The 25,319-nt window shown below is 40.7% G+C and overlaps 1 protein-coding gene and 1 long non-coding RNA gene across 5 annotated transcripts in view; one reads left to right on the top strand and one right to left on the bottom strand.

The window, feature by feature from the left end:
- Positions 1–1,272: 1,272 nt before the first annotated feature.
- PTHLH (parathyroid hormone like hormone) lies at positions 1,273–13,252 on the top strand (the record flags this gene model as incomplete). Of its 4 annotated transcripts, none has more annotated exons than XM_084498219.1 (4): positions 1,273–1,449; positions 2,579–2,701; positions 8,277–8,699; positions 12,788–13,252. In XM_084498219.1, exons 2-4 carry the CDS (start codon positions 2,601–2,603, stop codon positions 12,795–12,797), a joined length of 534 nt encoding a protein of 177 aa, XP_084354345.1. In that variant the 5' UTR covers positions 1,273–1,449; positions 2,579–2,600. The 4 variants fall into 4 exon arrangements, with proteins under 4 accessions (XP_084354345.1, XP_084354347.1, XP_084354344.1 ...); XM_084498218.1 differs by lacking the exon at positions 1,273–1,449 and adding an exon at positions 1,598–2,056; XM_084498220.1 differs by lacking the exon at positions 1,273–1,449 and adding an exon at positions 2,335–2,460.
- The window catches only part of LOC311423943, a 21,415-nt gene continuing 665 nt past the window's right edge, over positions 4,570–25,319 (bottom strand). The window contains exons 1-2 of the long non-coding RNA XR_014685945.1: positions 25,169–25,319; positions 4,570–4,931 (exon numbers count right to left, since the gene is read on the bottom strand). The exon at positions 25,169–25,319 is cut by the window's right edge and continues 665 nt beyond it. This is a non-coding gene — a long non-coding RNA (uncharacterized lncRNA). The remainder of the gene's footprint in view (positions 4,932–25,168) is intronic.

Raw genomic sequence — 25,319 nt, 5'->3', positions numbered from 1 at the left:
TTTTTTATTTTTATTGATTTCACTTCTTTATCATTTTTTTTCCTTTTATTAAGTATAGCACACAGTTTTGGAAGCGATTGCTGAGAAGATCAACCACTGTTGGCCAGGGTGATCTCTGAGAGGCACAGAGGGCTGTAACTCAAGGAAAAGGTGAAGTAATAAATTGTGAAGAAACTTCAGTATTCCAAGTTTACAAAGGTTATTTATTTTTCCTGAGTCTGTAAGGGTATTTTTTTTTTAATTTCTGGAGGAAAGGAAATTCTAAAAATATTTGATGGACGTTTTACCATTAACACCAGCAATAGACCTATGAGTGGGGGGGGAGGCTGTTTTCAGGGGATGTCACAATTATTTTTAATTAGTCGAAAGGGGAGCGTAAATCAAAGAAGCCTATTAGCTATACATTCTAATTTATAGCCTACCATGTGTTCAGGGAATTTATTTACAGCATAAACGATTTAATGTTTTCAGCATGATTTCTATTTCAGCTCTCACGTTTTCGGTTTTATTTGCCTGTGTGGTATGAAATTTGGCTGAGGAGCTGGACTTTTTTCATTGTGGCAGCAAGTGCCGTTTAACGCCAGATAACTTACAGGTACAAAAACGGATTGATGCGCCCAAGCTTTCTCCAGAAAACCTTCCTCAATACGCGGAGAGGCTGAGAGGGAGCCACCACCCGGCACGCCTCAGCGTCCTATTGAAAACTGGGAGGGAGCTGGGGGAGTTTTGCTGTACATCAGGCTGGCGAGGGACAGAAACAAGCCACCCCCCCGCGCCTGCCGGCGGCGGGGTGCGCAGCGGAGCCCCGCGGGGTGTGCGCGGCCGCGGAGGGGCGAGGGGGCCCGGCGGGATGCTACGGAGTCGGCAGCTCCAGGTGCTTGGGTTGGTGCTGCCCGCCTGAGCACGCCACGGGGAGAGCCCGGCCCCTGCCGTCAAAGTGTTTTTCAGATGGGTTCGCAAACGGTCTCCCTTTGGAGGAGCAGTCGGGGGATGGAGCGGGGGGGATGCACATACCACCCCGGCTTTTTTCTCTTCAGAAGAGCCGGAGGCGGTTTCTTGCGCCCGTAGGCTCTGTCGTGGGGCGGGTGGTGTCACCTTTGGTTTTACACAAGTGTCTTCCTGAGATCGGAAATGGGGAGGGGGGCGGACCCCGGCGGGGCGTACCGGGATGGCCCCTTTCCCGCACCCGCACGGCAGCGCAACCTGCCGCAGGCGTTTGCAGCGCCCTGGCCAGACTGACTTCCACGGAGGGAGAGGCAGAAGGCGAAAGAGGGAGAGGAGGAGAAAACTTTCCACTAATTTACTTTTTTGGCCAGGAGCGCTTGTGTTCATAGACGGCGAGTCCTTCCCCCAGCCCTCCCCCTTCGCCCCCCCTTCGCTTTACTAGCTTACAATTAACATCATTAGGCATCAGCCCTCCAGCTAATAGGTGAACTGCGACGAAAAACGGTAGGTGTGTGAAAGGAAAGGCGGTGGGGATCCCAGGCTAGGGTTTTGGGGCTTGGTCTGAAAACTGCCCCGCTGATGGGGGATCGTCCTCTCCCCTCCGCCGCGGCAGGGGAGGCGCTGACCTAGGGGTAAAGACGGAGAGGGAGAGTGAGGACCCCGGCTGCAGAAGATGCGGAGAGCTTGGACGGAGTCCGCAGGGTCTGCTGCGTGCATGTGCTGTCGGGTGTTTCCCTTTCTTCGCTCCTTTTTGATTCTGGTCCCGAGAAGCTCTTGATTTCTAGTCTTTTTGGCTGCGGGTATCCCGCCAGGGCTCTCGGTCTCTCCGCACATGTTCCTAGGGCGCCATCTCTTTGCAAAAAGCCTCCGTCCTCCCGCAGGTCTCCCAGAGGCTGCTCCGGGGCGTGTGAACATCGCAGGCTGCAGTGCGATCCAACCTGCGGAGCCCAGCATGAGCCCCAGCCCCCGCGAGTCCCCGGGACACCGCTCCTGGTAGAGGAACTCTCGGGCTCCGCAGCCGGGCAACGCTTTTTGCTCGAGGTCACTTGCCCTGGCTCAGCGTGGCCCCAGCTTTCCGTGAGGAAAGGACGTGAACCTGACTTTTGCAGAGGTATATTTAGAGAGGGATGGATAGATGCCTTTCCTCCCGCTCGAATCCGCGTGTGAGTGCGCGCGTGTGTGTTTACACGGAGGTTAGCTGAGCTGTAGGGAATCTTTCCTTATCTGAAAGGAGGGCTGCTCTTGAAGCAGAAAGCCCTGGGACAGCTGCTTTCCAGTCTAGAACTGAACACGACTGAGGGAAGCAAACAGATGCGCTCCTCAGCCCGATTCAAATACGAGCTAGATCTTTTTTTTTATTCTTTTTTTTTTTTTTTTTTTTTTCCTCAACAAATATTAAGAGGGATCTTGCCTCCGGGCAGCGAGAGACAGAGAGAGGGAGGGAGGAAGAGAGCAGCAGACAGCAAGGAAGGGAGAGACGAAGCAAAGTTTGGAAGAAGTGAGCTACTGTCGAGAGTTGAGAAATTTTGTTTTTCCTTCGCAGCCTGGGAGTTGGGAGAGCCGACAGCAAGGGACCGTTTGGGGACGGAGCTGGCGCATGTGTCTTTCGGGACTGACCCTCCTTTCCTTGCAGGTTTTAGGACCCGGAGGATACAATGTTCACTAAACTCTTCCAGCAGTGGAGTTTCGCAGTGTTCCTGCTGAGTTACTCCGTGCCCTCCTGCGGGAGATCAGTGGAGGGGATCAGCCGCCGACTGTGAGTTTCTCTGGGGTTTTGTCTCGCTTCGGTCACAGTGAGGGTGGGCAGGGGGCCGGGGGACAGCAGCCTCCAGCAGCGCTGCAGCGGGAGGCTCCGCGTTAGCTGCCCCAGGTGCTCCCCCACGGGTTTGCTGTGAGCTACGGGCAGAAGGTGTTCGGAGCAGGGAACGGGAAAGCTTCTGCCCTTACAAAACACTTAGGAAGGCAATGTTGGAGCTGAGAGGCTCTTCTTCCATGGGGAACAGCCGTGCAGCTGCAGTTTTAGCATGCGCTGTTGTCCATGCACCTTTCTGCACCCTGGAAGGTGCCTGGGAGCATCCCGTTCCACCAAGCTTCTGAGGGTTACACCAAGTACTGCGTGCTTCTCTGGCACGGGCGTACAGCCAGTATTGATAAGGGAGGGGAAAACACACAGCAGTTGGGGCCATCACGAAACTGAGGCAATGAACAATTGCTTTGGATTTCTGGCACCTCAGCATTTATTTTATTTTATTTTATTTTATTTTATTTTATTTTATTTTATTTTATTTTATTTTATTTTATTTTATTTTATTTTATTTTATTTTATTTTATTTTATTTTATTTTATTTTATTTTTCTGAAAGGAGAGCAGTATCTGACTCAGAGGCAGAAGCATATTTTTGACAAATGCTAATGTAACTTAAGAGATTCTATCCCGGAAATGACCCTTTTGCTTCTTCCAAAATAATCACCATAGCTCATACAAGTGTCCCCTAGGCAAAGTGCAGTAGAGAAACCACTGGGCTGATGCAGGAGGAATTGTCTAACACATGTAGCTAGTTCACTGGCTCTTACTGGACTTGCATCAGATTTTCTAAGGAAGAAACTCTTTGGTCATACTGTGGAGGGCTGTCAGGTTAGAAAATCCAGTCACAACATACAGGGAAACATGACACAGCAAACTTAATATCAAACGGATTTCAATGTAACTGTTCTGTTACATGCATAAGGACAAGATTTACAAATACCACTTCCTCTGCCATTTAAACAACAAAAAATATCCCCCAGGTGAAGTGACTTCAGACACACCTAAACTTTGGCACCAAGCAGACAGCTGCTATGAATCTCCTACAGCAAATTTTGTAGAACATTGTATTACTGATAATGTTACAGTGTGTTCTTCCAAGCCTATTAGTGCTTAGCTTTTTTGTATGCCTGAAAGCTACTGTTGAGATATTTCCTACATTTTATACCATTTTCTTTGGCTATACAGAGGATCCAAACTTCAGTTTCATAAACAAAAAATTAAAATAATTGAAGTACAGTCAAATGCTGTACTTCCTTGGCTAAGAAACTGTACTGGATCCAAGCCAAATTTGTTAAAAAAGAAATGCTTAGAAATAATCTTTTTTCTTTTTGAAGTTAGCATTGTTGTAACACTTGTTTTTAAAGGTCAGGATTAGAGTTTTTCCCAACATCCCCATTCCATCCTGACTGGGTGAAAAAAAAGTGGAAGCTAAACAGCTGAAATGTATTTCCCAGCTCCCTCTTTGCTATGGCATGTAAAACACACACAAGAAACCAGTTAGCTGTCAGTTAGTGGCATGCACGTAGTTTTGTTTGTGGGTACAACACAAACACAGACACCACACTCAAACATGTGTCCTGTTTTAATACCACCACAAACCATTCCTAGAGTTAATGGTTAATAACTCACTTAAGCCTAGAGATATTTTTTTCTCTCAAAGGCTTAAACCAGTAATGGATGAAAATACTAAGGCACATTATTATAGCCATGCAAAAATAATCAAAATGACATAGGCCTAGTGCTACAGACTTTACTAAGGCAAATCTCCCAAGGAAAGCAATAGCAAATTGTCCCAAGAAAAGATTTCCAGACATATTATTTGTTACACAAATGTTTTACTGACTAGAGAACTTCTGAGAAACCCTGTAATGCCTCAAAGTGAAATTAGATATTTTTATCAGCATGCCCAGACACTGTAGCACTGTGTCCCCAGATCTGTAGAAAATATTTTTCCTAACCCTGAGATAGGTTGAGCAGCTTTCACTTCCTTTGGAGCCAGTGGCAAGGGCACTCAGTCTTGCAAAACCCAGACAGAGAGCTGACAGTCCTTTCTCTCCTTTCTCCTATTCTGCTGATCAGACCCAACATGAATAGTCAAGGATAATAACAATTAAATAAGAGCAATTCTGAGGCAGCAAGTTGTTGCTTGAAGAATGTTGCTTCTCAATGACACTAGTTATCTAGTGAAAAAAAAAAAAAAAGAAGAATTTGCCTGAAAAGAACAGCTTATCTGGAAGTACATGCTTAATATCTGAATGGGTTTCTACTGTTCTCCCAGTAATCAGACATTAAGTCTCATATGCACATAGTGTACTTGGATACAGCAATTAGTTTGAGCACTCTGGTCAAATACATACCATCACCAACCTTCTCTCAAAAGTACCCACCACAAGTTAGCTTGGGATTTGCTGCATTTGGTTTGGGGTCAGACTCTTTTTCCTTGAATGAGGTGCATTTATAGAAGGATGGAAGGGACCTCTAGTGGGTCATCTTAATGCTAACAGCCTTTTTTATTATTATTATTTTTCTTTTTTAACATATCATTCCCAATATGTGAACACAATCATTTCTGTTTCCATTGCCTTCCTACTCTGTGTGTGGGGGTGAGACATTGTTGATATCTGCAGTAGCACTTCTTATATCAGCTTTCTTGGGCAAGTATTTTCCCCTGATTTACAAGCATAGTAGTTGTTTGAGTAACATAAGGGAAGGAGGCAGAAGGTCAAAGAGATATGTATCTACCACAGCTTCTTCATTTTAGGGAGATTTTTGATCTAGAGCATACAAAGGAAATTGGTAGGCAAAATGTAATCCTTCAGCCTGACTGAGTAATAGAAGTCATGTGAAATGTAACACTACGTTACGTTATACAATCATCTGGAATAGCAGAATGTTATTTGGGGCCAGACCTGATGCTAAATATCATAGACATTTAAACAGAAACCCACCGTCTTTGGCACAGTGACCTATCACACGTTTATCCCTGCATTATTTTGGAAATGCATACTCTCACAAGATGTAGATCTCATAATGCTGTTTGACTGTCTTGTGTGTACTGGAACCAAATCTTTAGGTTTCAGCCCTGTAAAATGGAATAGCTTTTCAATCAAGAGTACTTTAATAACAGGCTTTGGAGATTCAAGATTTTGTCACAGTGGGTAAATTGACCAAATACACATTACAGGATTAAGGCAGCTTTAGGTTGTCTGTGATAAAAGGAATTATCCTTTAGTTACAACTGGCAGTAGGAAAGCTTTGCTCATCACATGAGACTTACTGTTTTAGACTCAGTAGAGCACTAAGATTCTCTATACTTCTTACAGACTAGAAGAATGAAAGGAAAACTGCATTTCACATGCAAAAAGCCCTGGGAAAATAGTTTACTGAAGCTAGGAAAGTAACGTGAACCACAATGGACAACTTGACAAACAGCACAGGAGTTTGCCACTCAGAGGAGTTGAAGGTTCTAGTTTTATTAGCACACTTGCAAATCAGATTGACTTTAATGAGAAGGTTGTTAGAGATGGCTATTGGAGAGCTGCACTGGTCAAAATAATTCTCCCGGGGGGGATCTTGAGCTTGAGTTAAAGGTCACAGCTGCACTGAAGAGAATGAAACAATATGGGTTCAGTTCAGTATTATCATATTGCATGTTTACTTAGAGACATGAGTTGAAGGGCATAAAATACATGTCCTAAGGCCTGAAGTCATCCAAAACTCATCTGATTATGGGACACGTAAAACATCATAGACAATGTTTGGCCAAACATGTGCTCACAAACCTGAGTATACCTAGGCCTGGTTTTGGGCAAGTATACATTCTTGTCCTAACTGAAACCAGGACACTGCTGCATCATTTCATGCAAAAACAACAGTCATCTGTTAGTCTTACAGTGGGATGAAAGAAAGCTGGTGTTTGAATTTTATATTGAGCAATAGAGATGTAGTATCACTTGAACTAACCAGTTGGACCCAATACAAATTGCAGATTTACAAAGACAAATAGTGAAGGGGATGCTCTTAAACCAATGCTACATAAAGTTGCCAATCTCAAATAACTTTATTGTTGATCAAATCACAAATCTCAAGTGTTTGGCTGAAGGGACTGATAAAGATAAATTACAGAACACTTCCAGTAATTTAGCACACTATCTTTGTCCACCACATTTAGAAACCTTGCAGGATAATTAGGGAAAAGGATGGAAGGAAGGAATAGTCACAGTTATGTCTTCTCCTGTTTCACCCACATTGAGAAACAACTCTGTATCCACTAGCTGACCAAATGGTTATACGACAGGCAAGGCAGTGAATTCATTTTCTTTGGCCAGTACAAGCCCAGTCACATGCAGTACCCTGATGCAAGATGAGAGGATACGTCGCCAATCTCAGCACACTGAAGTAGGGCAACCAGAAGGATAAACTGTATCATAGCATTCATGGGAACATAACTAAAATCCCAGCCTGTGCTCTTTCTGTTGTTCACAGTGCAGCTGTGCGTCTATCCCACACCAAGGAAAAAGCATGTATTTTCTCACAGTTCTTTATTATCCAGGTGCCACTTGTATCTTCTTTCCTCAGATATTTCATACTTTTTTTTTGCCAGTACATCTCTGAAAGACATATCTATCTCCTCATTCCTCAAAAATTAGAAAGAGGTTAGTGAACCATAATATCATGAACTTTAAAAGAGTATCAGAGACCCACACAAAAAAAGCAGAACACTGTGGAAGATGATCCAGTGAAGAAGGCTCATGTAAAATGCAGAGAGCACGGAAGCCAAGAAGTTCATATTGGCCCCAGAAGTTCACACTTTAAAGGAACACCAGGAAGGCATCTAAAGCCATAATTAGACACAAGTGGCTAAGCAGTAAAGTCAACAGGAGTGGCTGATGCTCATGCTGCTGCTGTTGCACAAGCTGCCTCTCCAGATAGCTCATTAAGAATTGAAGTGCCTATGCTTTAGGCACCCAAATCTGACCATTTTTCCATTACGCTCCTGCAATTGCACATATTTAAATTTAGAACTGAAATGCATTTTTATGCATTTATTTATATTTTCAAAGTACATGACTGAGCAGAATAAAATTATTAGAATGATGCTGTATAAACACTGCTTCCAGCTTCAGTACTTGTTATTCCTTCTCTTGCCCAACTGCAGTGCTCCATTACCTGACCTCTTGATTTTCATATATTTCACAACTGTCTTCCTGGTTTTACTGCCCGAAGTGTGATGTATTCAGAGTTTTAATGCTCCTCTAGAATAAAGCAGTGACTAATCCAACTTCAGGTCCACTGGTCTGTGATCGATCAGATGAGAATTACTACCAGCTTAGGTCTTTTCCTTCTCTGTAGAGAGCAGTTACTCAGAAGCTGGACTTGCTCCCATGATCTGACTTAACTGGGTGTCTCCAAGCCTGAGAGCTGGTACAGGCAGTCACTGCCAGAGGAGAGAGGAGCTTTGTGAAGCAGTGGGCAATAACCATATCCTAAATGTCTCTTTCCCCTCTGTTCTTCTCTTTCTTTAGCAAACGGGCTGTATCAGAGCACCAGCTACTGCATGACAAGGGCAAGTCAATCCAAGATCTACGAAGAAGAATATTCCTTCAAAATTTAATTGAAGGTGTCAACACTGCAGAAATCCGTGCAACTTCAGAGGTTTCACCTAACCCTAAGCCTGCTACAAACACAAAGAACTACCCTGTCCGATTTGGCAGTGAAGATGAGGGCAGATACCTAACTCAGGAGACAAATAAATCACAGACCTACAAGGAACAACCCCTGAAGGTATCAGGGAAGAAAAAGAAAGCAAAGCCTGGAAAACGTAAGGAACAAGAGAAGAAAAAGAGGCGAGCCCGCTCTGCTTGGCTAAATTCTGACATGTATGGAAGCAGCATGACTGAGAGTCCACTCTTGGACAACTCTGTTACTACACATAATCATATTTTAAGGTAATTCTACTACATCCTTTCCACAGGCATAACATGTATTTACTGAAATTGTTATCTTTCTGTGCATGAGGTCAAGGCATTGTTTAAGTCTGGAGTAGTAGCACATCTTTTTGGCTATAGCTGGGCAGTGGCTTTTCCAGCAGTGCACTGTCTCAAGGTGCTTTCTGGCAGTAAGTACCCTGTCCACTTTGCACTGGCAAATCTGCACCCAGAAAAGCAACCTTCTCACTTCTGGCCAGAAAGCCACTATTACAAGAGTATATACCCCAAAGAGTCTTCCCTTGCTATGACAAACAACTCTAGTAAACTGCTTGCTTATTGCCAAAACAAGCTTCCCAAAACGGTGTAGCAAGAGAAGTTTTTCTGATAAAAGAAAGCACATCATAGCCATTAAAATTCCCTATTCTACTTTAACTGTAGTGTCTCTCTCTTCAGATCTTGGTCCCACACTCAGGCCTCAGCAGATTGAAAGCTTTGAGTATTATTTAAGGCTCTGCATCTATAAAATGGTGAAGTTTTCTTTCCTCCCTCTCAACGCCTCCCCTTTTTGGCAACTTTCCTACCCTTACTTTACAGTTTTTCATTTTACTGTTTAACCTTAGGGGAGAACATGGAAAATTTCTCTCTTAGTAATATCTGCAAACAACACGGACCAGCCTTTTGCCATAAAATTTTCCCTGCCATTAGGACTTTTTAATTCAGCTCTATCCTTTTGCCAGCTCGTGAAACAATTACGTTGCTGCTCAAAAATGTTGAGCATTGCTTTTGGAGAGAGACGTGCTTTCCTCACGTATGACAATGAAGGGTTTTCAAGGAAGAGGCAAGCTGAAGACTTAAGTGGAGGTGCCCCAAGCGACTCATCCACTTGCAGTCATCTTGGTTTGAATGGAGGTCAGCACACTTGCAGGCAAATCCAAGCAGTCCTCTCCACAGTTAGTTCTCCTCAAATGTTAGTATTTTCAACAGTTAAAAAAAAAAAAAAAAACAAACAAAACAAAAAACAAAAAACACTTTTCTGTCCTCCTCCCCATCTGCTTTGGCAGCATAAGATACAATAGAAGTGCCACTTGCTCACAGTATGTCCCTTAGAAAGGAATGCAAGCTGTGGGACTTACTAAAATTCAGTCTTTTGTTAAGCTTTACAGGGCACAGTGTGCAGTGTACTCCATTGCCTCAACTTTTGCTGGCATCTACAAAAGCTACTGGTGTCCAGAGCTAGGCATTCAGCATCCCTGACCATAAAGCATTTAGCACGTCTGTAAGAGTCAGTAGTGGGGTAAGAAAGGATGGTTTTGATCCAGTGACCTAGGAAAAGCACACTCTGGTAGTCCTGTCATGAGATGCCTGAAGTTGCAACAGCTCTTAAGGAACTGCAGTGTCAGCAGTGTCTTTAGCACATAGAAATCTTGTATGTAGGAAAAAAATATCCAAGGGCATTTTCACTGTTTCTTTGGTTGTCTATCCAAAGGGAGCTGTAAAAGAATGACAGATACAATCCTGTTTATTGTCTGAATGTAGCTTTTCTGTTTCAAGTATGGTTGGATGGCTGAAGGTTGTCAGCTTCACCTTGGAAGTCCTGAATTAGTTTTACCTTCCTGATATTATTCCCCAAGATGCAGTATTACACCAGGGGCAGAAACATAACATAGATTCCTATAGAGGCCCTATATTGTACAGATTTGGCTGAAGAAAATTAAGCAAAGAGAAGCCCTGAAACAAGAAAACAAAATTCCTCCCTTAAAAGGACAGAACATAATATGATGGTTCCACTCTGTTATTGCATTAAGTTGCAATTATCCCAGTGGGCTGACAAAAGATACTATTTCTAAACTTCAAAGCAAGACTAACTCCATGCCATGTACCTTAGATAGCAGAAGTCAGGTTCAAAGTAGTTTCCTATGCTGTTATTGGCACATAGTGGGCAAGCGCATTTTAGATGGAGAGATGAATGTGTCTTGGTGAGGTTTATTCCTCACCTACATCAAGCTAAATCAGGGACTTTATCTGTTGGTGGGAGACAAGGAAGGCATATGCAGACAGGATATCCATATGCTACATCACTAGAAGCTGCTTTTGTAGCATCTCTAAGGCTTGCTGAAGCTTAGGAGAAGCATCACTACTTGGCAGTGAAGAAATAGCTGTGCATAATGCAGTAGCCTGCTTTTCACTGTATCTCTGTGCTTCCTTTCTGCTCAACAGGCTGAACGAAAATCCACATGCCAATTCCCTCTGCCCAAACTCAATCCCAAAATTTTGGGTTTAGATCTGAAAAAAAAAAAAAAAAAAAAAAAAAAGACAAGAAATGACCTGCACATCTTTTGAATTATTACAAGCAGTATCTCATAAAGTAGCCAATCTTGCAAAATCAGAGACCAAATCACAGAAAGCATCTTTCATGTACTCATTAGTATGGAGACCATTGTCAAGATGTGGCTTGGCTTAAACTCTACAGCAAAGAGTAAAATCCAAGCCAGAGTGAAAATATCACCATCTTAAAAACAGGCCTACATAGTTCAGACACACATATACAGTCATGCTCTATGAATTGTGTGTCATTCTTATGCTGTAGCCTGAATACACCCTAATATTACCCTAGTTAATTATTATGGAGCTTCATGGTAACATTTCCATTCCAGGCACTTAAAAATTCTTTCTCATGGACATTCCAGCTATATTCCCATTCCAATTCAATTAAACTGTTATTACCTAATTTCCTAAGAAACTGTTCAAATAAGTAAACTCCCTAATGCTAAATGTAGTCTAACTTTCAATGTGCACATACAAAAAAAAATTCTAACTCTCAAGGATTTGTTTTTTTGTGCGTGTCTCACGCCCACACACGTCTGCCATGTAGAACACTACCCACAGCTTTGGTGATCCGTCCAGCAGCAGAGCAATCACACTCCATCCTATAGCTTTGCATTCCACCCTATAACTGTTTCCCAGGGAACTGAAATGCATTACAGAAATGTGCTGTTCACAGCAGCAGAAGGGAAAAAAGCCCAACCCTTCAGCATTTCCTGCAGTACTGCTAAGAAATAACTTTAAATAATATTGTAGTGCAAGTTCTACACGTCGGATAGAAGCAGGCTCTGCTTTTGTTCTCCCAAGCTCACAAAGGGAGGATTACAGAAATCATAAAAGCACACCAGTGTCCCTTAGAAAGTTCTCAAATCTTAGGGCTGTGTATGACCAAACTCTGAATGTTTCAGCTCTGACTGAATGCAACAGGAATCAGAGCTTAACATGAGATGCTCATTTTCTTTCTGGTCCGAGTTATTTGGCTTACAAAGGGAGAGTTTCAGGAATATATTCTCTGCATTTATTCATATACTTAAAGAGAGACACCATCAAGGATCTGTTCACCTGAGCAGACTTTAATGAAGTAAAACTCATAGACATGACAGTATAGAAATACACACCTTTAAGATAAACAGCCCCTTGCCTAACAGGTGGCCTATCCATAGACAAAGACAGATTTGGTCAAGATAGACTAAATAATCTCATGGGACAGTTCTAATAAAAAGCCAGGCATTGCACCCAAACAGTTAACACAATAAGGACATGATTGCCAGAGTGTTCAAAAAGGACTTGCTTTTTTTTTATCTTCAAATCAAATTTCTCATTTCTCCAAATATGTTTTGTTGTTGTTTTGGTTTTGTTTTTTGTTTGGTTGTTGTTTTTTTTTTTTCCTTTCAGTGCTTGGCATATTTATTACAGGTTGATAATTTTTTTTTCTACCCATAGCTCTCAGGAATCTTCTTGTGTAAGGCCCTAAGAAAACTAAAGCTCCTTCCTATTTGTCTGAAAGTACAACAAAGTGGAATAGATGGTCTCATTTTCATGATAAATTGCAGGTCTTCATACTGCCAGCTGCACTACACTGAAGGAAATAGAGATTTTTGAAATGATGTACAATACTGTAATACTATTAAACAGGTCTTACTAGTGCAAATATTTACTAGCAAGACACATCCATTATAGTTTGTGGAACTCTTGCTGTTAATTTTGAGTCTATGTATTTGAAGTGAAAGTTAATGTTTTCCATTTTTTTTATTCTTTTTTTTTTTTTTTTTTTTTCTCCACAGGAGGCGCTGATATTTTCAGCAAGACATCTTTGGAAGACATATTGCAGTATTCTGTAATAGTGAACATATGGGAAGTATTAAAATATTTATTACCTGTAAATATTGTAAATGCTCAGAATAAAACTTTTTTCCCCCATTGCTCTCTGAAACTGCACATTTGGTTATTGTGAACTTTTTTTTTTTTTTTTTGCTAATGCTAAGACAATTATTATTGTCACATTTACCATAATTTATTTTGTTGACTGGTGTATTTATTTTGTGAACGTATCTTGGTGCTGCTGACTTTCTATATTTTTTGTAACATAATGCACTTTAGATATACATATCGAGTACATGGATAACTGACAAAAAATATTCCTGTTTTGTGGTTGACTTCAATGAATGCCTACACACAATTGTTCAAACTGATTTTCCTTTGTGCGTGTATAATAGCAGTATTTCAAAATTTGTAAAGAATGTCTAATAAAACATAATCTAATTAAACCATGACTCAAAAGGAGAAATGTGTCCTTGAGGAATTTCAAGAGCAGGAACATCACTTTTTTTCTTTACTACATTTGAAAATTGTTTTAAATGTAATGTGTTTACATTGGTTCAAGCTCCCACGTTTTCACATTAGCTTTTACTTAAAAATCACTCAGAACATATTTTGTTCCAGAGCTCTATTTCAAGTGAGCTGACTTGCTGAACAACCTGGGGGCACAGCCATGTAGCTCGGACCCCACTACAGGGAAAGCACAATTCCCAACCTTTCCAGCCACAAGCCCAACAAATGCTAAATCATTCCACTCTCCAGTTGAGAGGATGTGAAAAGCAACCCCATGGGATGCACAACTTACTGCACTCTTGGAAGGTGCTCATACATCACTCCTTGTCATCTTGTTCAGAATGAGACAGATGGCATAATTCTCAGGTCCCACCAACTTTACCCAAAGATGAAAATGTCTACCACAGGAGTGGAGTCTCAGCTCTGTACTTTTGAGTCACACAGTCTTAATGTTTAAAGAAGGAGGAGGAAAAAAAAGTGTTTTCTGAGTGAATCTATAAAGAGAAAAATAAAATATTGGAAACTGCAGTAGGTGACACATCAATAGGTACTGTTACACTGCTTGAATTACTTTCTCCTCTCCCACCACTAAGATGCCTCACATGGCTCTGTTTCTGAAAAACCTCTATCTTAATTTTACTTCTGTCTTACTCCCATAAATAATTGCAGTTAAGAGAGAGACCATCTTGATGGCCACTGGCTGAAGAAAACAGCAGAAAAAAAAATTATGATCTCCTATCACTTTGTATAAATGAACATGAGTCTTGCTTCCTATCCCTTTTGCTACCACCCACATGTTAATCACAACAGCTGTTGTGGGGGCAACCTGAATAAAGGAGATTGTTTCATACAGATAGCTGTACTTTGTAAAATCCTACTGAATTTCCTCTGTTTTACTCCCTTATCATCAGCAACATTAGAAAAATGCACGCGTGGAAAAGCAGATTACAAATCCTGGGAATTTTAAAATACTTCTTGTAATTGCTGCTCCATTCTGTAGTTGCCAAGCTTTTATTTTTTATTCTTCTTTCATTTTTTTTTAAGTGCCATCTTTTTCCATTGCCAAAGTACAGCCATCATATAATTTAAAACAGATGTCTTTCTGCTCTCTACCCAGTCTTGCAGAAAAGATTTTCTTTACCTCCATGAAAACACTAACAGAAAAAAAAAAAAAAAAAAAGTGACAAAAACATACCCATCCTCCCCCATCTACTTCTATGAAGTGTGAAATTCAATGCTTCATTAAGTCCAGTTAATTACTACACCCAACAAGCACATGACTATTGTTTCTTTTTCAGATGAAAAATGTTGCACATGATGAAATGTAGTACAACTTCAGGGTTGTATTAAAGAAAAAAAAGCATGGTTCCTGCACATTTTCAACTTGGCCTCCTTGCACATCCTGCCTATTTATAGTATCCAGCTAATGCTTGGATTTATACAACTGAAGTTAACTGCAATACATTCAGAAGAAGATTTTGTATCTCAGGATTACCAGTGTATCTCAGCTGAAACTGAAATCTAAAACTACTGTGGGCAGATTCAACTTATCTTTGTTGGAAAGGGTGATCTTTGGCAAAGAGAGTACCTGAACAGCATAAAACAAAAGCAGAAAATGCAAATGCTAAACTTTGGCTCTTTAAACCTGGACACTTCATAAAAGAAGGCCTGATTTTGTAGCACCTCCAGTGTCCCATATGTCTTTACAACATCCATCAAGGATTTCCAATTTACTAGCTCCTATCAAATTTGCAATTGCAGAAAATTTAACAGTCTTGTTTTTTCTTATAGACCACTACACAGGACTTCCATCTATGGTCCTGTTGTTCTCAGACTATGGTTTGAAAATCACTGCTACAGACCACTGGATTTAGCCTTGCAAAGCTGAATGAAAATCTTTTTGAGCTCTATGTTCTGCAGGAAAATAAATTGTGAAGACCCTTATTTCTGAGACAAGCTATGGAAACTTTACCTTGCTAATTGGGGTGGGGAAGGGGAGGGGAGGGAGAAAGAGGGGGACAGATAAAATCTTCAAGATACTTCTGTTTTTCAGACAGGTCAACTCCAATGATTCAACTTGCCCCAGAAACTCTGCAGTAATCAGGACTTACCCTGATATTTTCCTGTATAAAGGATGTCAAATTTAAGGTATGTTTATTTCAGAAGAGAAAAATAGTGAAGCTAGAGCTTCAACCTTTGCATTATGTGACCTCCTGAAAGATTACTCTCTTACATTACTGTATGCCTGCCCACTTGATTTTCTACACAGCACATTTGCATAGTTAACATGCCTAAAATAGACAGCATAACGGACAGTGAGGCACTCCAAGAGTTTGAAAGTACCAGAGGGAAGGTTGCTCACACAGCTTTCATTTGGCCTCTCTGCTTACACACTACTGTCAGGGCTGGGATTACATTACCAGATGTTACAGTTCTTCTACCACCTATTTTCTCTTCCTTCTCCACCTCCCCTGCTTTCTCTCCACCTCTTCATCCATGCCTCTGTCAAAAACAAAATCCACTTTTTGTCTTCTCATCGGTGTCACCTCCTCCTGCACTTTCCTTGGATTACCGTCTCTGCTCCCACCTGTCACTATCCCTTTTCTCACTCCTACTTTTTTCACCACATCCAAGGTCTTTTCAAATGTTTTTCCCCTGGTTCCTATCCACTCTCCATCTTCCCTTCTCTTTGGCCAGCTAAATCCAACCCTCACGTCACAAACTTCAGCTTCCTTCATCAGTTTCCTGGCTCAGCAAGTCTTTTTTTCCTTGTTTTGCATTTAAGAATGGTAAGACTGTTTTGGCTGAGATTTAAAAAAAAAAAAAAAAAAAAAAAAAAAAAAAAAAAAAAACAGTTTACAAACTTTCAGCTTGAGAGGTCAAAGATGAGGCAGAATTACAACAAAATGAAAGCAGGAGGTGGGAGACAGCCCCAGAAATGTGCTGAACAGCTGCCCTGCCTCTCAGATCCAGCTAACACATTCAAAAGTCTTTTCACTGCCCATTCCTAGATAAGCTAAGACCTCAAAGGGTAACCTACATTTAGCACATCATTGCTGCTCAGGTCTAAAGTAATTACTACACTTACTACAAAACTTAAAAGCTGTTAAGAGACATCAGATAATGATAGTTCTTCATGGCAGCCACGCTGGTACTGGACCTCAATAACAGACATAACAGACTCCTTTTAGGCTCTGTGCACTTGGCAGTAAAAGTGCATTAACAGTAGAGTTCCTATTGCAGCATTTGTTTCATGATTCCTTTTAAATACAGACATTCATTTGGTATTCAAGACACACTCAAAAAAAAAATGATACCGTTTACATCTACACTATGAAATGACTCCATGCTCTCAAGGAAGGGATGTCAAGCACAGGAATTATTTGGCTTAGTTTTAGGTATTCATGGCCTCAACACGTGGACAGCACTATTCCCAGTACAATGTACCTACAGTGCAGTAAGCAATGCATGTTCACTTATGAGTAAGTGCCCTTGATCTCCTAAGCCACCACAGAGAATTTGGCAGTCTTAAAGTAATCCAGAAAGTAGGGGAATGCTGCCTGTATTTAGTCAGCTTTCAAGAGTTTAAAACATTCTGTTATTTGTTTATAATTTATTGCAGAGAAAAGATGCTGTAATAGTATCACTGGAGGCTGAAGGTCTTTAGTTGCAAAATAGTACAACGCAAATACAGGAAGCACAAACTACCTTTGAAGTACCACACTATGATGGTTCCTGTTATAAAATGTAAACCATCAGCATGAGTCAAGTCACGTGAGCAATTAAATCATTAAAACACTCAGTTTGTGCCCTACTGAGACCATCAACGCTGTCAATTGCGTCAGGAAATAGTAGGTAAAGAGCTGTTTTCTCCCAGTTTTAACACAAGCAAAACTGGAACACCTTGGACAAATAATTTTACTTCTTTATCAGAGTTCTGATTCAAAACACTTTTCCACTTTCCTAAAATGTTCTGAGATCTACTGAAAGCCTCTTGTAGAAGTGCAAAACATTATTGAAAAGCAACACATACATACACACTGCCTTTTTTTTCAATGGCTGGTTATCCCAGTTCTTTCACTTAGGCTTTGAATACAGTCATCAGATAGTAAGCCATTGGCTTCAGACTTCACCAGGCAAAGGTGACCATGCTTAAAGACAGTTTCTCATTAACCTTCCACTAAGATGCTTCTCTAGATATTGACTTCAGTGGAAGTTATGCACAGAACTTCCCACACAATTCTTTGAAAATATACCCCCTAGAGTCCTCTCTTTTAATCAGTTTCCTGGACTCTTCTCACAAGTAAAATAATTTTTTCCTATAGTTAATGTCAACTAATTTGCTGTGGAAAATATCTATGATCTAACACTCTCCATGTCCCTCCTTCCAAATGAGTTAGTGATCCAACAGAGTGTTTTCCAATGGATATGTCATGAACTGTCCATTTTCAAGGACTGGTGCTGCTCTCTGACAATGCAAGTGAGCATTCTCTACACCTTATTGGGTGCAAGGTGAAGTTTGGACTTTATAGGATACCTTTAATACCACTGTATATATTGTAGACAAGCTTCCCTTTGGCAAAACATCAGGAATTTTTCAGAAAATAGATTTATTTATATTTTTCCCAGAGGAACTACAGGGTAAGGTCTATGTATGTACTACTAATAATCATCCATGAACAGCAAGATATTGGGGAGGCCTTTCTTAGCATGAATGTGTATGTACAAGCATGTTGGAAGTGGGAGAGCTTTGTGTAGATTAGTGCCATTAGAATTACATTTTAGAAGATCTAGAAACAGAAAATTAGGGCAAAATGTAAAGAGAAAAAAAATCTCACCTTATAACCTGAATTTTCCATTAGTTATTCAAATATTCCATTTCGTCACTACATGGAAGGAGTACAGAGACTTACTCTGATATATTTCAAATTTTCATGCTGTTGATCACTTTACCTGTGTTCACAAACATGTTCTGCTAAGCATTGTCCTCTTTCATTCACCCTCTTGTAGCTGAGAGGACGTGGAAACACAAATACACATCCAAGTAAATCACTGAGCGCAGTTAAACGTTTATCTAAATAAAACCAATTATTTTTCCAATAAGAAGAAAAAGTGGCTGTATACCACTTTGTCAACAGTTCAGTCCTGTGACCAGATAAACCCTCAGTGTCAAACACAAACTGCCCCAAGGCTCCTCTCATCCAGACTGGCACTCATAGGGGTGGTGACTCAACACAATAAGAATTAGGGATATTAGCAACCGATTCCTCAGTCAGCCTCTTAGGTCAGTCTGCTTTTGCAATTCTGAGATCAAACAGAGAAGATTTAGTGCCTCGCTGTACCCACTTAAAATGTCTACTATTTTCAGCGCCAGCAGGTAAAAAGTGTCTGTAAATAGATTCTTTTCCTTTCACATTTCTCCAGATCCTGTTCCAATAATAACCAAGAGAGATTTACCAGGAAAACACAAACTTAAACTTTTTCATAAGACAAAATGGGCTTACCATACTTTTGGGGATAATAACGTGTCTTCTCATTGAGCAGCAAGGACAGCCTACTCACACATATGAATTCACAAGAGATAAAGTCTCCTTGTAACTCATTAACTATACTAAGAAGTTAACTTAAGTGTACCTTGTGTTGGTGGGCTTGTTTTACAGCCTCAAGCGATTTGAGTCTAATACAACAATACGAGTCCCACAAGATTACTTAGAATCAATCAGTATGGAAGGATCATAAGGCCTCCTTGACCAGGGAGGGTCTGATGCCATACATGAGTACTTGGTATTGCAAGCATGGATCACAGAGAGGTTCTACATGTTTGCTGGATATAGAGTCTCTCAGTCACACACAACAAAATTGTGGCAATGCACAACATTTGTAAAACTGAGGAGGTACTCCTGGGAAGTACAGAGGCAGAGGTACCAGCAGTGGCTGGGACAATCAGAAGGCTGGTCTGCCAGTACGCATGGGTAGCACAGGACAGCAGTGCTGACAATCACTTGGATGACAGTTCCAAATGCTAAGTTCTAAGGAACTAGCTCCAGTATAAAAACTCATAAAACTTAGGAGGTTTTTAAGTGTGAAAGATACATAGTGTCTGTTCCTTAAAAGGCCTCTTCTCCACTAGCTTGGCTGTTGGGCAATGGATAAAGGAAGTTCCTTACAGGACAGGATAGAATTGCTTGTATACAGAAAATGTTATCTACATATCTACATTAATGAAATTCAGATGACATCAGCTGCCTTCCCCCCCACCTTTTTTTTTTTTTTTTACATTGCACTCTTACATTAGGACTATGTAAGGATAAGCAGATCCAGAATTCTCAGCTTCGCTCATTTTCAGAGACTCACTATTGGCAAAAGAAGAGAACAAAAACTTTAAATAAATATAGCATAATCACTAAGACTGTATTTAAGTTAGTCAGATAATGATAAGATGACATGGGGTAAATACTAAGAGTTAAAGAGCAGCTCTAACGACAGATGATCCATCATTTATAGTTAATCCATTTAAGAGACATTTTTATCAGGCAAAGATCAACCCACTGGGACCAATAATAGTTACACTTATAAAAAAAGACAGCAGCCAGAGATCAACAGAGACAGACATAACAAGAGTTAGTCTCACAGTCCAAAATCACCAGTAAATTTAGAACACACTTACATGAACAATTTGTTGTGCATGTCATTACTTAAACAGCATTATAATACGAACATATGCATGCATAATGAAAAACAACTACAAGAATCTAATTAAAAGTCTCTGGAAAACAAGACCTCTGGAAAATATGCAGCTCATCCTAGGTGATTTTTAATGCATTAAGAGAAAAAAGAGCACACTGGCAAGTTGCCTGAAGCTGGAAAAGAGCAGTCCATGATGTGATCTCATTTGTCAGAGTCTAGGTAGGATTATATGAAATAATCTACAGTGTTATATACAATGTCTGTTAGGTATTGTGAAAGGAATGCTTGTCTGGGTGCACTATAAACACCCTGCAGAGCTTTTGTTGATGTTAGCAGGAGCTATCCTTGGAACCAGTGCCCATGCATCAGACCTGCTACAGGCTGCACTCACCCACTCCCCTGAGCTCAACACAGGCATACTCAGCTTGTCTGAGGGCAGGCCCTTCATGCAACTGGAAAAAAAAATATCAGTAGCTAGCACACAAACCAGAGGTTGATCTCACTCTAGATTCTTGGGAGTCATCCTGCATTTCACCAATATTTTCCCTTCTGCCACTAGACAGGACTAGCAAGAATGAGGAAGATGAGCAGCAGCAGATGAGATACATGGCTATGTCAGAACAGAAGTAAAGAACACAGACACTTCCTACCAACAAAATTTATGTGCAAATTTGTCATGATATTGTTTCCAAGACCAGACTAGCAATTCATTTATGGTCATTTTCTTTAGCATCCAGACTTCTGCTTCTGTTGGACTTGATGAAATGAGGTACCACAAGAGGCAAAGCTGTCAACAGACTGTATGTATCAATTGCAAGGGCTAGACAATACGGTAATTCATGGCTTTTGATGGCCTTGGGCAGGCAGGATAATCTAGGGTTATATTAAACTACCCTTAATCAGGCAAACCTTCCATTGAGTTCAGTAGTTGTTTTGCCTGCTTAAAAAATATTCCCGAGGGGCCTTCAGATTTTGTCAGCAATTGTGATTTGTTTTCAACACAATTTCTCTTATTGTCTGTAATGATCTGTCTCTTCTTTGCATGCAGAGGTATCCCAGTTCTAGCCTCTGATGCCCTTCCCCTTTATTCCTGTCCTCCAGGACCATCCCATGGGCCCTCTTTTGAGAACAGATTTATATGCTGTACATATAAGGTGAGCAGGCTTATAGCTTCATAGCTTCTGGCACAGGGTACAAAGTAAAAGCAACAGAAACACTGACATATGCAGCTGTTTTTTTAAATCAGGGAAGGCCAAGCAAGGTGACCGCTGCCAGCCAAGTCTGAATGTATAAAGAGAACCACTTCCAGAGAGAGGGCTCACAAAGTTCTTGAAAGTGGGACCACCTCAGAGATGAAGTTAGTCCCTCCCCCCCGACCCCCCCCCCCCCAACCCCCCCAGTCCTCCCTGACCTGCTTCAAACTCAAGCAAATCAGTTTTTCCAAGCCTCTCACCCCCTCCCTCCCCTTGAGCAGTCTGATTTTTCTATGTGAATATTTTGGCACATCTCAGAGCAGTTTTACTCATTCACTTAATAGTCACAAATAATGGCTCTTTTTCACCAGCTAATTATTTCACCAGTCTCACACATGCATGCTTTTCCTGAACGTCTATCAAGGAGGTATCTGGTGCCCACATGAGAAACAAAAATTTAATGAAAAAAAAAAAGATGCATTCTTATTTCTTCCCTTCAAAAGGTTTTGTTCTGTGGTTGCTTAAAAAAAATATATAAAAAATAATAATAATAATAAAAAAAATAGTCCCATGTATTTAGGACAGTTTACAGGACATAAATGAAGAGAACCACTGGAGGTCACTGTGACAGAAAAGGAGAATGTGTCAGATGAAAGCAAGACCTCCAATACACCAACCACCCGCCTGACGTGGTGGTGGTGGCAGTTGAAAGGGTGAGAAAAGAGACTGCATCTCCAGCCTGCCTTTACTGGAGCTGGATGGCACTGACTGCAGAAGCAAGGCCTGAGACGGGGCTTATGTCCACATCAAAAGCTTGAACTCTGACCAGTTTTCACTCTAAAGAATCTCAAACTTTTATCTACTGTATATACTTACATATTTACAGCCTTCAATCTAACAGTGAAGTGTCCTGGCCTGCTCACAACCTTCCAGATCGATGCTGTGCTGAATAGACACTTTTGTAAAAAATAATGTTGTGTTATATCTTACATACATAATACCATTTTGCTTTCAGACATTCAGGGGGATGTTAACCAAAGGCTGCTGTATGCAGTACATGGGATTTGCTCCTAAAAGGAGAATCACAAATTGGTTACCAGTGCTGCCAGCGCTTCAACCAGTTTCCAAGAACTGCATAGCTTGAAATCCTTGTTCACTTTATTAATACATGTGTAGGAGGGAGGGAAGGAAGCACAGCGAGGGCGAGGGGGGCAAGGCAAGAAACATCATGCCTTTAAAATGTAGGGGATCATTCTGTTTTTTTTCCACCCTTCCTCCCAACAGCTTTTAAATCCCACATTTCTCCTGAAATGCCTGCTGCCTCTGCGACAGAGGTATGCATAGCAATCATCACTTGCGATGGCTGAAATCACTTGGCTGGACCCATAGGAGAGGAGGTTTGCAAGTTCATTTGGAATAAGAATCCAAAAAGCTATACAAGCTTTTTTTTACTATTATTATTTTTATTATTATTATTATTTATTTATTTATTTTAATTTTCTTGCCCTCCAGAGGCCCCCTCTTTCGCCTGCAGCTTCCTTTCTTTTCCACCCCATAATCTCTTTCTCCCTCAGATGAATTTCCACTGTGCCCTTAATCTACCCTGTTGCCCTCCACAAGTTTCTGGTAACTTCAAGTTCAGTACAGAATACCTTATAAAAGCAGAAGAAAAGCAAAACATCTTCAATCAAATAAAAGAACAAAAATGAAGCTCTAAATGCTACATCTTGCAAATGATACTTCTTCAAAAGCAGCTTTCCTTTCTGCCCTGTTTTTTGTGTATGGCTGTATGTATTTTTTACTAATAACTATGCATACATGCACATGCACGTATGAGTGTGTGTGGGAGTGAGAGCCAGAGAGCATATAAAGGGTATTTGGGGATTCTTTGGTTTTGGACTCACACACAGAGTTGGGGGAAGCAAGTTATAAACATATAGGTAGATCCAAGAATGAATACTTTAATATTTGCAGATCTTGATGACTGCCAAATGCTAGCATTTCAGGGATGCATATTCACATGCAGCTGGCGACACAGTTTGGAAGATACCCGACATTTTGCCAGTCAGGTTCCAGACTTGAAAGATCTTAGCAGACCCATATCTGTATCTCAATACTGAGTAGGGAATGTTTCCCCTTATTCTCATAAACTAATAAATAATAAATCATACTAATTAACTAATAAACAAGCAAAATATCTTGCTGAGAATAGGAGAGGGGAAATAAATCCCGGTCTTCTTAGAAATAGCAAGTTATTCTTCCCAGGGTCTCCATGTCAACCTGCTAGCTCCCTAACCTGGAAAAAGACATGAAAGTTTAAGCTCAATAAAAGTCAACCCAGAGTCATCACCCTCTGGGACGCCTCACCTTCATGATACCTTCTAGGTATTTGCGTTAAATGGTTTGGTGCAGCTAGACTTCTTATTTAGTTTCATTTTCTTAAGGCTATCACACGCTCTACCATTCCCTAGCTTGTTTAGTGCTAGTCTCACCAGTAAGCCGAGTGCCAGTTTTATTTAATTTGTTTTTCCAGTGGCAGCCACAATCTGTATGGAAAGCATAAACAGAGGGAAAGAATCTGGAATCAGCAAATGGTGTGCACAGCTGCACACCATAATTTTTGCTAGTGAAAGTTTTAATTCAGTTCATCAGAAGAAGAGCAGAAGAGTTGGAGGCAAAGAAGAGGTGGAGTAGTGGAAGAAATACAGCAAGAGGAAATAGTAAAATCCAAGGCAGCTGGAGAATCTTGGAGTCATCATAATTAAGGCCCAACAGGTTACAATTCCTCCAAAATGAGAAGTCAAACCCTAAAACCTGCCAACAGGTCTTTAAGAGGGATTGCTCAAAGATACAGTTCTCAAGTACATTGTAATGGAAACAGGAATATTGCATTCTGCCTTCATTTCACTCACAGATAACAACATTCCATAAAGGCATAAAATAAGAAGAAAGGAATAATTAAAAAAAAATAAAAGTAAAAAAAGAAGTCATAAGAGAAAGGAAACTACAGCGATCCTAAAAAGGAAGTGTGCAAATTTATAAACAAGAAGTTTTGTTATTGGAAGTGAAATGCCCCTGAAATGACTTTTCAAACCTCTCTTTAATAAGAAGTAGAAGGACAAGTAAACGGTAAAGTTGCAAAGCATGACAAAAAGCAAATATAAATATAGAAATCACCAAGAAATATACTTATCACCTGTTCCTTGAAGGCCCCAGATAGCAGCCATTATTAGTTGTAGAAGCAAGTTAGCTAGTGAACAGACTGAATTGTTAATATTTGTACTTTGAGGCAATTAGGAGACTTAACGGGGGGGGGGGGAATATAATTTAGATTCAGGAATAAGAAGTATGGATCCTAATTTGTTCCTGACTAAGTATCTTCTGATTTCAAGCCTACCCCTTAAAGGGAAAGCAGATTTTGTACTTTCTATAGCCTGTGCATTTTAGTCAATCAGTTCATCTGGATGGGTTCTGTCACATGCCTTGCTGAAAGATTCTTGTAGACCATGCTCACACTTCAACAGTCATAATTGTTTTTTATGACTTTATCCATTAGATATTACTAACTGGCTTGTGTCCAGGGGCAAGGGGTGATCATGACTATTGCTATTATTGTTAAGACTGCGCTCAGAGTCATTTGATTCTCCTTTGGCTTGGGTGATTCCCCCTCCCCTCTCAACAGACCTATTTCACAGGAGCCTGTAGTCTTTCATTTGACCACCCATCTTGTAATTTTACTATGATTTTTTTTTAACATGTGTGTTTGTGTGAGAATAACAGTTTAGGGAAGATTCTACAGTGCTTTAGGCTGCATGTGTATGCTAGGTACATCTGCTTTATTTTTATTTTTTTCTGGGTAAGATCTAGTCATGGCAGTGCTTTCAGGTGAGGAGTTCAAAATATAAGGCATTAGACCAAACTAGAAATGACACAGGTGGAAAGATTAAAAATTACCTTCAGAAGCCATGCTCCATTGTCTTTTTCAAAAGACTGCACTATTTAGTTAAAGGAGTTGACAGCAACAGCTGTCTTGTTCTTCTCCTGCTGGGTCCTGAAGTAGGACAGGCCTCCTCTTCCTCACAGTCTGCTGATCTTGGTTTTTCTG

Source organism: Aythya ferina (genome assembly GCF_964211825.1).
Source record: "Aythya ferina genome assembly, chromosome: 1".
In the NCBI taxonomy this organism is placed as follows: domain Eukaryota; kingdom Metazoa; phylum Chordata; class Aves; order Anseriformes; family Anatidae; genus Aythya; species Aythya ferina.
Note: the sequence above shows the minus strand (reverse complement) of the source record. Positions and strands in the feature narration are given on the sequence as shown.